At 40.7% G+C, this 13,250-nt stretch overlaps 1 protein-coding gene across 5 annotated transcripts in view; it reads right to left on the reverse strand.

Moving 5' to 3' along the window:
* Positions 1–13,250, reverse strand: part of LOC102408857 — a 432,924-nt gene that overhangs the window by 400,350 nt on the left and 19,324 nt on the right. For all 5 annotated transcript variants that reach the window (XM_045162556.1, XM_044927173.2, XM_044927171.2 and 2 more), the window contains exon 2: positions 5,110–5,234. In XM_045162556.1, coding sequence (XP_045018491.1) covers positions 5,110–5,234 — 125 coding nt within the window. The remainder of the gene's footprint in view (positions 1–5,109; positions 5,235–13,250) is intronic.

The raw sequence follows: 13,250 nt of genomic DNA on the forward strand, positions 1-13,250 counted from the left end.
ATATCACATTAGCAAATTAAAGAATAAAAAAATTATCATTTCAATAGAAGCAGAGAAAGCTTTTAATAAAATTCAACATCTGTTTATGATAAAAAACTCTCCAGAAAGCAGACATAGAGGGAACATACTTCAGCATAATAAAGGCTACATACAACAAACACACAGCTAACATCATATTTAATGGTGAGAAGCTGAAAGCATTTCCTCTAAGATCAGGAGCAAGACAAGGATATCCACTGTCACCACTTTTATTCAACATGGTATTGGAAGTCCTAGCCACAGTCATCAGAGAAGAAAAAGAAATAAAAGGAATCCAAATTGGAAAGGATCTTGTAAAACTGTCACTGTTTGCAGATCACATGACACTATGCATAGAAAATCCTAAGTATGCCACCAGAAAACTACTATAGCTCATCAATGAATTCAGTAAAGTGGCAGAATACAAAATTAATATGCTTAAATCTGTTGCATTTGTATACATAAACAATGAACTGTCAGAAAGAGAAAGCAAGGAAACGATACCACTTACCACCACATCAAAACAAAGTATTTAGGATTAAACCTGCCTAAGGAAGCAAAAGGTCTACACTCAAAACACTATAAGAGACTGATGAAAGAAATTTAAGACAACACAAACATTTGGAAAAATATACTGTGTTCTTGGATTTGAAGAACCAATATTGTTTAAATTACCATGCTATCCAATGCAATCTACAGATTCAGTACAATCCTATGAAAATGCCAATGACATTTTTCACAGAACTGGAACAGATCATTTTAAAATTTGTATAGAAATATAAAAGACCCGAAATAGCCAAAACAGTTTTGAGAAAGAAGACTAGAGCTGGGGGAATCATGCTCCTTGTCTTCAGACTATACTACAAAGCTACAGTAATCAAAGCAGTATGTTACTGGCACAAAAACAGACACACAGATCAATGTAACAGGATAGAGATCATAGACATAAACCCTTACACTTATGGCTAATTACTCTATGACAAAGGAGGCAAGAACATACAATGGAGTAAAGATAGTCTCTTGAATAAGTGATGCTGGAAAAACTGGACAACCGCATGCAAAACAATGAGATTAGAGCATTTCTTCACACCATATTAAAAAAATGAACTCAAAATGGATTAAAAACCTAAATGTAACACCAAATACTATAAAACTCCCAGAGGAAAACATAGGCAGAAAATTTCTTGACATAAGTTACAGTATTATCTTTTCAGATCTGTCTCCTAGAGGAAATAAAAACAAAAATAAACAAATGGGACCGAATTATACTTGAAAGCTTTTGCAGAGCAAAGGACATCATCAACAAAGCAAAAAGGCAACCCACTGAGCGGGAGAACATATCTCCAAATGATATAACCAATAAGGGATTAATATTCAAGATATATAAACAGCTTGTATAATTCAACATCCAAAAAAAAAAAAGACAACAAATTGCCCAGAATAGGCAGAATAACTGCATAGACGCTTTTCTAAGAGGAAATGCAAATGGTCACCAGGCACATGAAAAGATGCTCAACATTGCTAGTCATCAGGGAAAGGGAAATCTAAACCACAAGGAGATATCACTCCACACCTGTCAGAATAGCTATCATCAAAAAGAATACAAATAGCAAATGTTGACAAGGATATGGAGAAAAGGGAACCCTCGTAAACTGTTGGTGGGAATGCGAATTGATATAGCCACTATGGAAAAGAGTATGGAAGTTTCTTTAAAAACTAAAAGTAGAACTACTATATGACCCAGGGGTTCCACTCCCCCTCACAAAACACTAATTCAAAAAGATACATGCACCCCAATGTTCATAGCAGCATTATTTACAACTGCCAAGATATGGAAACAATCTAAGTGTCCATCAATTAATGAATGGATAAAGAAGAATGGTATGTGTGTGTGTGTGTATATATACACACACATACATATCATGGATTACTACTCAGCCATAGAAAACAATGAAATTTTGCCTTTTGCAGCAACATGGGTGGACTTGGAGGGTATTGCGCTAAGTGAAATAAGTCAGACAGAGAAAGAAAAATAATGTATGATATGACTTATATTGGAATCTAAATAATACAACAAACTAGTGAATAAAACAAAAAAGAAGCAGACCCATAGATAAAGACAACAAACTAGTGGTTACCTTTACAGAAACTCAAAGAGGAGCAATATAGGGGTGAGGGAGTAGAAAATACGAATTATTGGGTGTAAGATAATTAAGGAGGTATTGTGCAACAAGGAGAATAAAGCAAATATTTTGTAATAACTGTAAATGGAGGGTAACCCTTAAAAACTGCTTTAAAATTTTAATTAAATAATACTTTTAAAGAAAGAAAAATGAAAATACTCACCAAGAGGTAAAGCCAGGCTTCAAATGCCAGACACTAAATCCTATGTGGTACTGTCACCGCACGGATTTGCCTCCCTGTGGTATGAGCACAAACTGGGTATCTTTAGTCTGTTTCTAGCTTTCTTATCAGCTGTTTCTCATTTATAAAGTTTAGAGATTGGAATAAATCCAGGTTACTTCCCAGCTCTGTCACTTATTAAAAAGAGGGACCTTCCTGCAAGGGGGTGGGGGCTGAAGATAACAGGATTCTTTCAATGTCTGGAAACACCCAGCCCCCTCACTCAGGGCTAGAGACAAAGCTGAGGTCCGTGGGGGAGCTGGTCATGGGCTGAGAAACCAGGCAAGTGTGAATTCTAATCCCGGTGCTGACATTGACTTCCTCCTAATCCTCGCAGGCACTTTGTTTCTGAGTTTCCATCTCTGCAACAAGGTTAGTAAGACTTATCAATCTCCCAGGAGGTGTTCACATCTGCCTCGTGTTTGCAAGGAGCTAAAAACCTCATTTCTAGGGGCTTGTGGCAGTTTTACACGGAGGAACCCTTAGAAACAAAAATCAGGAATGCTAGAAGGCAAGTCATTGAAAACTGCATTAAAAAAATAACATGTGTGAGCCTGCTCCAGGATCTCTAATCTAAAACCCATTTTGAGAAGCAGTCATTCAATTATTTGTTCAGCTATCAGGGGGAAAATTTCTGTAGGGGAAGTTCAACCTAGGAGAAGGCACATAGGGGAAGAGTCCTAGAATAATAGCAGACATTCTGGAGTTCACACTCACAGAAGCAGTGTAATCTAATCTGTTTCTCCTTTTCAAAAAATATTCTCTCTATCAACAGAATGGGAAAGACTGAGGGCAGGAGGAGAAGGGGGCGATAGAGGATGAGATGATTGGATAGTATCATCAAATCAATGGGCATGAGTTTGAACAAACTCTGGGAGATAGTGAAGGACAGGGAAGCCTGGTGTGCTGCAGTCCATGGGGTCACAAAGCCTCAGACACAACTGAGCGACTGAACAACCACCACCAACAGAATAATGCATGGAGTTGGAACACAGGATAATCAATTACACCCTCATTTAAGTGGTTGATGCTTCACTCTGAAGAAACACTCTGGAAGAAATAGAATCACCCAACAAGAAAGAAAAGAAATAGAAACATCCAGAACTTGTACAAGTGCTTAAAGTTTTGAAGGGGTAGAAATAGCCAAGCACTGCAGGAAATCCCCAGATTCTATGCTTGTCTATGAGGTGAAACAATTTGCCAGGTGAGCTTCATCTTGTCATGCCTTTTGTAGATGGATATATACAAAACACGCACACATTCAGAGCATACAGCTTTCATCAAAAAGTTCTTCCTTGCCTGCTGTGATGGGGTGCCTGCCATGGAAAGTGGGGATAAAAGAATGGGTTGGCCAGCTGCGCTGTTTCTTCCATCTGTGTTTCCTCCATCCTGTACATCACAGGAAGAGAAATTTCCTAAGGTTGCCCTTCATACCTTCTGACTATCCTCAGAGGCTGATCACATCTGCACTCCCTCTTAGGAGCAGGGAGACTCAACTTTTCTTTTATGTAGGTCTTCCCTATAAATTTTTTTTTTTCCTCCAACCTGAACTGAATCTCCAACTACCTCTCTCAGGATGATAAATCAGGGACTTCTGTTTCGCACTCCGGACTCCATTCTGCCATCACACTCAGTATACAACCCACAGAGTTAAGCAAACAAAAGAATTTTTCATTTTCTCTTTCATTCAGTAAGGCTCCATTTTCTGTCACCCTCCAACCTTTTGATCTGTGTCCTAATGGTGCCGGTCACTTAGGGGCAGAAGTTCAGCGGCGGGTTAAGTCTGGGTGTGTTTACGTGCAGGAGAGGGTGTGTGTGCTCACTTCCTGTTGTCTGTGCATTGCACACTGCCTTTGCTCTCCCAGGGCCCTGAGATCCCACCTGCTGAGTGAGCCCCTTCCCCTGCAATACCAGTTGAAAAGAAAAAAAAAAAAAAAATGGTTGTTTTCCCTTTTCTTTCCCTCCAGTCACCAAACCCTTTTGTCTTTGCTGCAGCTGAGCTGACATGGCCAGTCTTACCTTGAAAAGGTTAAGGGAATAGGTGCTGTAACGCTGACGATTCCATTTGGGTGCAACGATTTCCCAGTTTGTGTTTCTTAACATCAGTGGATCCATGAATCCTGAAAATTGCATTAAAACGTGCTTGGGTCGCTGGCTTTTTCTGTTTTCATTCTGAACTTTTTATTTCGTTTTGGAGGATAGCTGGTTAACAATGCTGTGACAGTTTCAGCTGGACAGCAAAGCGACTCAGCCGGACATATACATGTATCTGTTGTCCCTCAAACTGCCGCCCTCATCCAGGCTGCCACGTAACACTGAACAGAGTTCCCTCGGCTATACAGTAGGTCCTTGTTGGTTATCCATTTTAAACATAGCAGTGTGTACTGCTGTTTTAAGATGCTTGAAATGAATGAGAAACTATGCATTCAATTACTGAAGCACCATGGAAACACAGACGACACAGGGAAAGCTCTCATTTAAATAAGTCACATAATTTCCCCTCTAGGACCCTTCTCTCCCATGTGTGTACTCTTGCCACCTCACCTGCTACCAGCCTACTCTGCCATCCAGCCACGCCGCTTCCAGGAGATAAACTCTCTGACGGCTACTGACATTTGGGTTAAAACAACTAACGAATTTCTCAAAGCGTTGCTGTGTGAGAAATGCATTCTCCATTCAGGCACTTATCCCATCCACCTGTTTATCATTCAGCCGTTCATCTTCCAGGCAGATCTGAGTTCTCGAGGGTGGACAGCTGTGAACCGAGTAATTCGGTGCAGCTCCAGGAAAAGGTGCAACAAGGTGAAGCTGGCCTGGAAAAGGACATGGTATTAATCAATCACTCAGTACACAGCCTGGCTTATATCTCTTATCTCCCTGAGACCTTCACACCCACGCCTCATGAGCAAGCTCTGTGTACACAGCATGGTGGTACCCTCCAGGGACCCCACTCTCTTGCATTCAATTGGCCCCTGAGAGATTCCACAGAAAGGATATTTAATTTGGTGGCTCTCCAGAAATACTGGTTTACTCTCCCTGTGGGTTTTCTCTTTCCTCTCCAAGTCTGTGTGACAGACTCTAAGACCAAGAAAGGGTACGTAATTAACTACTTGACCTCTGCTTGGCTGCGTCGACAGAGGATATGTTATGCTTCCTTCCTTCTTTTCCGTTTGTGCCAGGATTCCAAGTTGTGTGTGTCCCTCAGCTGCTTGCACTCTTGTTTCATCTTCCCCCATATGGTGTGACAGATCTCTATCACAGACCATTATGGATGGGCTTCCGGTGGGGAGACTGCCCTACTGAGGCAGATTCATGATCACCATGAAGGAGAGCCACAGTCTGTTTTCCAGGGACCAAATCCGGATGCTACTGAGGAAAATATATTAAAAAAAAAAAAATACCTCTAGGCACTTAATTGTGCAATGTTAGACTTCCCAATGCCAGCTGGTGATTAAATTATGAAATACAGGAGGATTTATAATCCTTGAAATTTCATCTGAGCCAATGTTGTCGCAGAGGCCGTCTGACCATACGGTCCATCCTTCTTGCAAGGTTCCAAGAAACTCACCAGGGTATTGAGCCCCCAAGGGTGAATTGCATTGTCTATTTACTTCCTATGACAGCAGGAGATAAGATGCAATGGGATACTCCTATTCCATTTATTACTTTTTCTTTGAATCTATGTCCTTGTCAAATATGGTTCTCCCCCTAAAATATGTGACCCTCTTTCCCAAAATGGTTTAGCATTTCTTCCTGTAAGTCCTTCATCATACAGCTGTTCCTTGTGCTTTATCTGAACTGTCACATTTTCCTTGCCTAGGATTTCTATCACTGTCCACATTGTAGTTTACTATTAGCATTTCCAGAATTTCATGGTGACTGTTTTACTCATCTCTAATTCAAGGATCTGTGACAACATATAAATATATGGGACATAGTTCTTCATCTATGGCTTTGCTTCAACATCAGCAGGAAAATAAAGTCATTATGTTCCTCTCCCCCAAGGTTCTTCTATATCAGTGTATGGAACTTAGGAGACAAAAATGTCTCATTCAAGATATAAATGGCAAACCTATGGTATTTAGGAGATATTATATAAAAATCAACGAGTTAAATTTTAGATACAAAAAGCCATCATGGATCTTTGAACAGAGATATTGAAAAGGAAGATAATGGCCAGCCTGGCAAAGAGTAAGCTACCTTCAATTGGATTTCATGAGTAAGTGTTGCCCCAAAATGGATCTATGTGGAGTTACAGGTAATTTTAGCAAAAAAAAAAAAAAAAAGTTTTGAAGGAGCAGAAAAAAGATGGGAGATTTAAGGTCAAAGTCATGGACAGTAACCGAAACAATTCACAAAACTGAAAGCAAAAGAGGAAAGTGAAAATTATCATTAATGCATTTTGAATAAGTACTTGTTGTTTAATTTGTTATTTGAAAACTAAGTTTACCATGCATGTGTGTGTGCTTATTTGCTTAGTTGTGTCAACTCTTGGCAACCCCATTAACTGTAGCCCACCAGCTTTCTCTGTCCACAGAATTCTCCAGGCAAGAATACTAGAGTAGGTTGCCATTCCCTTCTCCAGAGGATCTTCCTGACTCAAGGATCGAACCTGGGTCTCCTGCATTGCAGGCGAATTCTTTACCGTCTAAGCCACCAGAGAAACCCAAGTTTCCCATAAGAGACTATATTCAGGTCAGAAAGGGCATAAGTAGGGGGGAAAAAAGGTTTATATCTTCAGAAACTCAAAAAAGGACTCCAGTTAGGATAGAAAGGTAGAAACATAGTTAGCTTGTTATACCCCATTGACTATACTTCAATGGTCAGATCTCAACAGCTAGATGGATGGCTATATGTAAGTGCTCAGTCACTCAGTCATGTCCAACTCTTTGTGACCCTTTGGACTGTAGTGCATCAGGCTACCCTGTCCATGGGATTTTTCAGGCAAGAATACAGCAGTGGGTTGCCATTTCCTCCTCCAGGGGATCTTCCTGACCCAGGGATTGAACCCACATCTCCTGCATGTCCTGCATTGCAAGCTGATTGTTTACCTGCTGAACCATCGAGCAAATGATTGGCTCTACACCATTAAAAACACAGACTCAAGCCAGACTAGCTGAAATAAAAGACTGGCTCTGCCATTTACTATAGAGAAGGCAATGGCACCCCACCTCAATACTTTTGCCTGGAAAATCCCATGGGCAGAGGAGCCTGGTGGGCTGCAGTCCATGGGGTCGCTAAGAGTCGGACACAACTGCATGACTTCACTTTCACTTTTCACTTTCATGCATTGGAGAAAAAAATGGCAACCCACTCCAGTGTTCTTGCCTGGAGAATCCCAGGGATGGGGAAGCCTGGTGGGCTGCCATCTCTGGGGTGGCACAGAGTCGGACACGACTGAAGTGACTTAGCAGCAGCAGCAGCAGCCATTTACTAGCTGGGCAATTTAGACAGGTTGCTTGACCCCTCCATGCCTCAGTTTCCGCTTCTGTAAAATGGTGATAATAATAGTATTAACCCATGAATTGATCATGAGAACTAAAGAAATATGTTAAAAATAATATTTATACATATATATGATTTTTAACAGTTCCTGACACATAGTAAGCACTGCATACGGCTTAGTTGCTTATGCAACTAAGTTGTGTTACTATTGGACAGAACTAAGAAGAAGGTACTTAACTCTTTAGACCTCTGTCAAGACAGCTGGCTTAGGGCCTAGCAATAAAACTCTGGACAACTTTAACTGCATTTGCAGGATGGAAAGGGGAAAAGAGCCAAAGGGAGAAGAAAAGAATAGGGATGCCTTAAAAACAATTTCTGCACAGTGCACATTTCTTCCAGGGTTAGGTCCTACCAGACCCTTTATCCCCACATTTTCAGCACCTCAACTCCCTGTAATGGGAACTAAAAAGGCAACTCATTGAAGGTATCCAAGGACATACCTCTGCCATTCTTCTGGAACCCACCAGGACATTTTGCTGTTTGTTATCAACTTTCTTTTAACTGTATCAGGACCCAGTCCTCTAACATCTCTGTGGATTCACCCCTAATCTCACTAAAAGGCAGATGAGATTCTGAAAAGGAGAGGTGGGTAGAAAAGTTTGTCAATGTGAAGGAAACAGCTTGAGCAAAGGCAGAAAAAAAATAGGAACCATGAGGGTAGATCAAAAGAACATGTGGACTAGAGTACAAGTACATCTAAGTAATATAAAGGAGAAGAGGGAGCTGGGACACAGCAGACTTGATGAATGCCAAGGTGAGGACATCATGCTTAACCTGGGAGCCAACATGGCGAGGGTGGGAGTAGGGGTTGGCATGGTCACCTGGGAGGAGAATATTTGATAGCATTCAGTGTAGAAGCAAATGTTTAGGAGTCAGACCTGCTCACTAATTAGATCACCTGGCTCAACACCACTGCTCTAACTCTCATTGTCCTTATTGTTTCAAGATTTTAAATGTGTATAGAACTTCTACTTTGTGCTAAATACCATGTGAGGCCCTCTAAGGTAGTAATTCTAACATTTGTACAGTTCAAGTTAGACCAAGAGATCCATTCTGCACGTTCCAACTCTAACATGATATTATAATCAGGATTCAGCCAACTGGATTCCCAATCCCATGAATGAAGAATAGTCAAGATCTTCACCAAATGCTGTTGCATGTATTCTACAGACCATTAAACTCTGAAGAATTTTGTTCAGATCTACTACCACTGGCCTGGCAATCATTTCACTTTTTCCAGGTGAATAAACAGGTGAAGAAAACTTGATAAAGAGTGATTGATTCCCTATACTGCCTAAGAAATTAATTACATATGAGAATGAAAAAAATAGGAAGTGTAATATATAATGAAAATCAGGAGGTATCTTGTCTAAATTCAATCAGCTTTGGAATTATATCTATAGGTATCTAACTACTTGATTAATTCTTTTTCAGTTTTTGTGTTTTCAAGTCATCTGTGATTTTTTTAATGTCATCTCCTTTCCTTTTAGGAATTCCTGGCAAGTTGACATACATATGGTGAACATATGGTCTTCTCCTAATTGATTTAATTCAGAAGAGGACCCAGGGGAGAGCTCTGAGCACTATCTGTTTGAGAGGTTTCGGGAATGTTTATTTCAGAGTGAAGGGTCTAAGTGTGATAGCATCAGAGTAGTGCCATTGAAACAGGCCAGGCAGTACGCACACATTGTCGGAAGTATCAGTGGTATAAATCATCAGGATGATTTTAACTCAAAGTCTCTGAATTGACAGAATAATATAAAAATAATATTATTAAATAAAAATAAGAGTTACTGGTTATGATGTTTATTTCAAGAGGTTTTTAAAAAATTGCCTGTACTAAATCTCCCCCACTTGTAAAACTGTCTCTCCCCAGGTGACACTGCATTGCCTAGTTAACTGGTGGATCAATTTGCCTACATTCCTAAGGGAGCCTATGTTTGCCTAATACATCCTCCACCTGATAGAGATAATGCTGAAGCTAAACGAGTGCGGAAGAGCTGGGGCAATTGGCTGCATTCCTTCCCTGCAGACGGCTATAAATAAAGCCATGTGTCTCTCCTCTGTTTGGTAAATGGCTCCTAGATGATAGCAATCCAGCCGCAACAAAACTGAAACCAAATTGAGTTCTCTCTCTCTATTGTCATCCCTGGTTTGGCTCTAACAATAAAGTCAAAATACCTGTCATTAGTTGATGATGACCTTGATTGATGTGGAGTTTGAATCCTTAATATTGAGTCACAGGACTCAATTTTGAAAATGTGACATCTGGTCACATTCCTATCAATCTAATGCCCTAGGCCCAAAGCCTGTTTTGTTAAGTGATGTGAATAAGCAACATACCAGATAAAATCAGCCTTTCTGGATCAGGCATAGGACATTTATATGTAATATATATTTTAAAATATTTTTATATCTTAATATGTATATGTAGTAATACATATTTAATGTATATGTATATTAGTGTATATATACTTACACATTTATATGTTTCATATATATACCTACACATATATAACATATGGGGGCTTCCCAGGTGGCTCAGGAGAAGGAAATGGCAACCTACTCCAGTATTCTTGCTTGGAGAATCCCAGAGACGGAGGAGCCTCATGGGCTGCCGTCTATGGGGTCACACAGAGTTGGACATGACTGAAGTGACTTAGCAGCAGCAGCAGCAGCAGGTGGCTCAATGGTAAAGAATCCCCTTACCAACGCGAGAGATTCAGGAATTACAGGTTCGATCCCTGTCCCCTGAAGAGGAAATGGCAACCCACTCCAGTATTCTTGCATGGGAAATCACATGGACAGAGGAGCTTGGAGGGCTACAGTCCATGGGGTCTCAAAGAGTCAGACACAGCTAAGCAACTGAGAACACACGCATGCATATAAGATACAAATGTGTAGGTATATATTATATACACAAGTCCTTCATTTCTTGTCTCTTTAGCCCTTAGCCTGAACCAAGTGTTTTTAATGTTTGTTGAATGAATAAACAGTTGGGCACTTTCTACGGTTTACATAATTAACCATCCAGTAGACAATTGTATCGGAGAAGGCAATGGCGCCCCACTCCAGTACTCTTGCCTGGAAAATCCCAGGGACGGTGGAGCCTGGAGGGCTGCCGTCTCTGGGATCGCACAGAGTTGGACACGACTGAAGTGACTTAGCAGCAGCAGCAGCAGCAAATTGTATAGTGTCAGTAGTGGTAGTACTAGGAGTAATAACACTGCTACTGCTAAAAAAGCTCTTAGTAACTGAATTTTTACAAACTCCAGGCACTAGTGAAAATGTGCTTAGAACTAAATACCCTGTCTCATTGACAACTGTCCTACAAGGAGATCTTGTTATTTCCCAGATTATAGATCAAGGGGTTGGGTTGTGAGGAAGTTAATGTGCCTAAGAACAAATAGGTGATGATATTGAATCCAAATAATCTGCTTGTAATCACAGCAGACTCTTTCAACTCAGGGAGTACATTGTCATTTCAATGGGATTTCACTGGAATGTTCAACACTATTTTTGTTTGAGTGGTATGATTTCACTTAAAGATCGTTCCTCTTTCGGAGTTAACTCGGTAATATGAAATTGTTCTGGCAAATTGTTAATAGACTATAAAAGAGAAGGGGCAGGAGTGGAGCCTTTGATTCTGGACACTGCTGCTGCTGCTGCTAAGTTGCTTCAGTCGTGTCCGACTCTGTGCAACCCCATAGACGGCAGGCCACCAGGCTCCCCCTGCCTGGGATTCTCCAGGCAAGAACACTGGAGTGGGTTGCCATTTCCTTCTCTGATGCATGAAAGTGAAAAGTGAAAATGAAGTCGCTTAGTCATGTCCGACTCTTAGTGACCCCATGGACTGCAGCCTACCAGGCTCCTCTGTCCATGGGATTTCCCAGGCAAGAGTACTGGAGTGGGGTGCCATTGCCTTCTCCGATTCTGGACACAGATCACAGTTAAGAACAGAGTAAGACAGGTGTCAGAAAATATTTCTGAAGTGCCCTTGTCCATTTCCACGTGCCTGAGCAATCATCAGAAAAATTATTATTGTATCCAGTTAGCAACCATTGGGTCATCTTCGAATTCTTTGAAAAGTAGTAGAATTTCATTGCTTCAGCTTCATGGGATGTTTAGGAATTGTCCTTTAGGAATTCATCCTCAGGAAGAAGACTTTAAGATCTGCTCTGTACAGTACATCCTAGAGTATGCTAGTATATTTTGATGTTTTATAAAGCAATGCAACAGAAGTGCCATAGAAAACAGCAGACTAGTCAATGACCCTGAATTATGACCATAGTACCAAGAGAAAAAAGAGACCTGATACATTTCTCTGTGTGTCATGACAATACACTTTGTTCTACTCAGTGGAACCCAAAGAGGGTGAAGCAATACAAATATTATTTCAGAGCTAATTGCTAGCTCATGTGATTTCTTTCACAGAATAGAATTACAAACACATCTGGTGTCATTTCTTAATCAACTGGAACTTGACCCTCCATAATGGTTAATTACATTTCATTGCATAACTTGAGTATAAGTTGTACACTTAACATTTCTACATTATCACAGCTATTAATATTAACTTAATAAGAGGAATAATATAGCCTCACACTAGAGGCGTCTTCGGGATACCTTGGATGTCATCTCTGTGAAGAGAAGCAGGATTGGAGTCTATCAATTTTTAAAGGTCTTTTCACAGAATTTCTTCCAAAGTTTTTCCAGTGTCATCTCACGAACCTCTCTTTGACTATATAGGCAAGGTGACTACCCAGTGCAGAGCTCCCAGACAGCATGGTTATAAATATTCTTTCTCATAGTCCACTACAGCACACTCTGGGTGGTCAGATTGTGTGCCCCAATTTGAGGGTTGGAAGCCTGGACACAGGACACAGTCTGGTAGCAACTAAGCAACATAAGTTGAACACAGTGTCAGCTCTCTTCTGGGATAGGACAGTGTTTTGAAGGAAGCAGGACAAGATTGATCAGAATACAAGGGAATTCACACCATAGGAGCTAGTGATCCTGCTTAAAACAGTCCCCGTGCTAAAGAATGACAATTTGAGTAAATATTTGTCTGGTGAACAATTTACATTCTTCCTTTCCCATAAATGTCTACCTTTCAGCAAAGATCCACTTGTCACCTGCACAAATTGTAGGTGTTGAAGCCAGGCCTGTGACCCTGAAGACCATCTTTGCCATTTCTGAATGACCTATGTGTCTAAAAATGTGCCCGACGCCTACAAGCAGTTGAGCTCCTGAAATGTTCTCAAAGAAATACAAAGCATATGCCATGCAGCTGGCTCACATATCAGCCATGGTGTCAGACAATT

The sequence above is a fragment of the Bubalus bubalis genome, chromosome 13 (assembly GCF_019923935.1).
Source record: "Bubalus bubalis isolate 160015118507 breed Murrah chromosome 13, NDDB_SH_1, whole genome shotgun sequence".
NCBI lineage: Eukaryota > Metazoa > Chordata > Mammalia > Artiodactyla > Bovidae > Bubalus > Bubalus bubalis.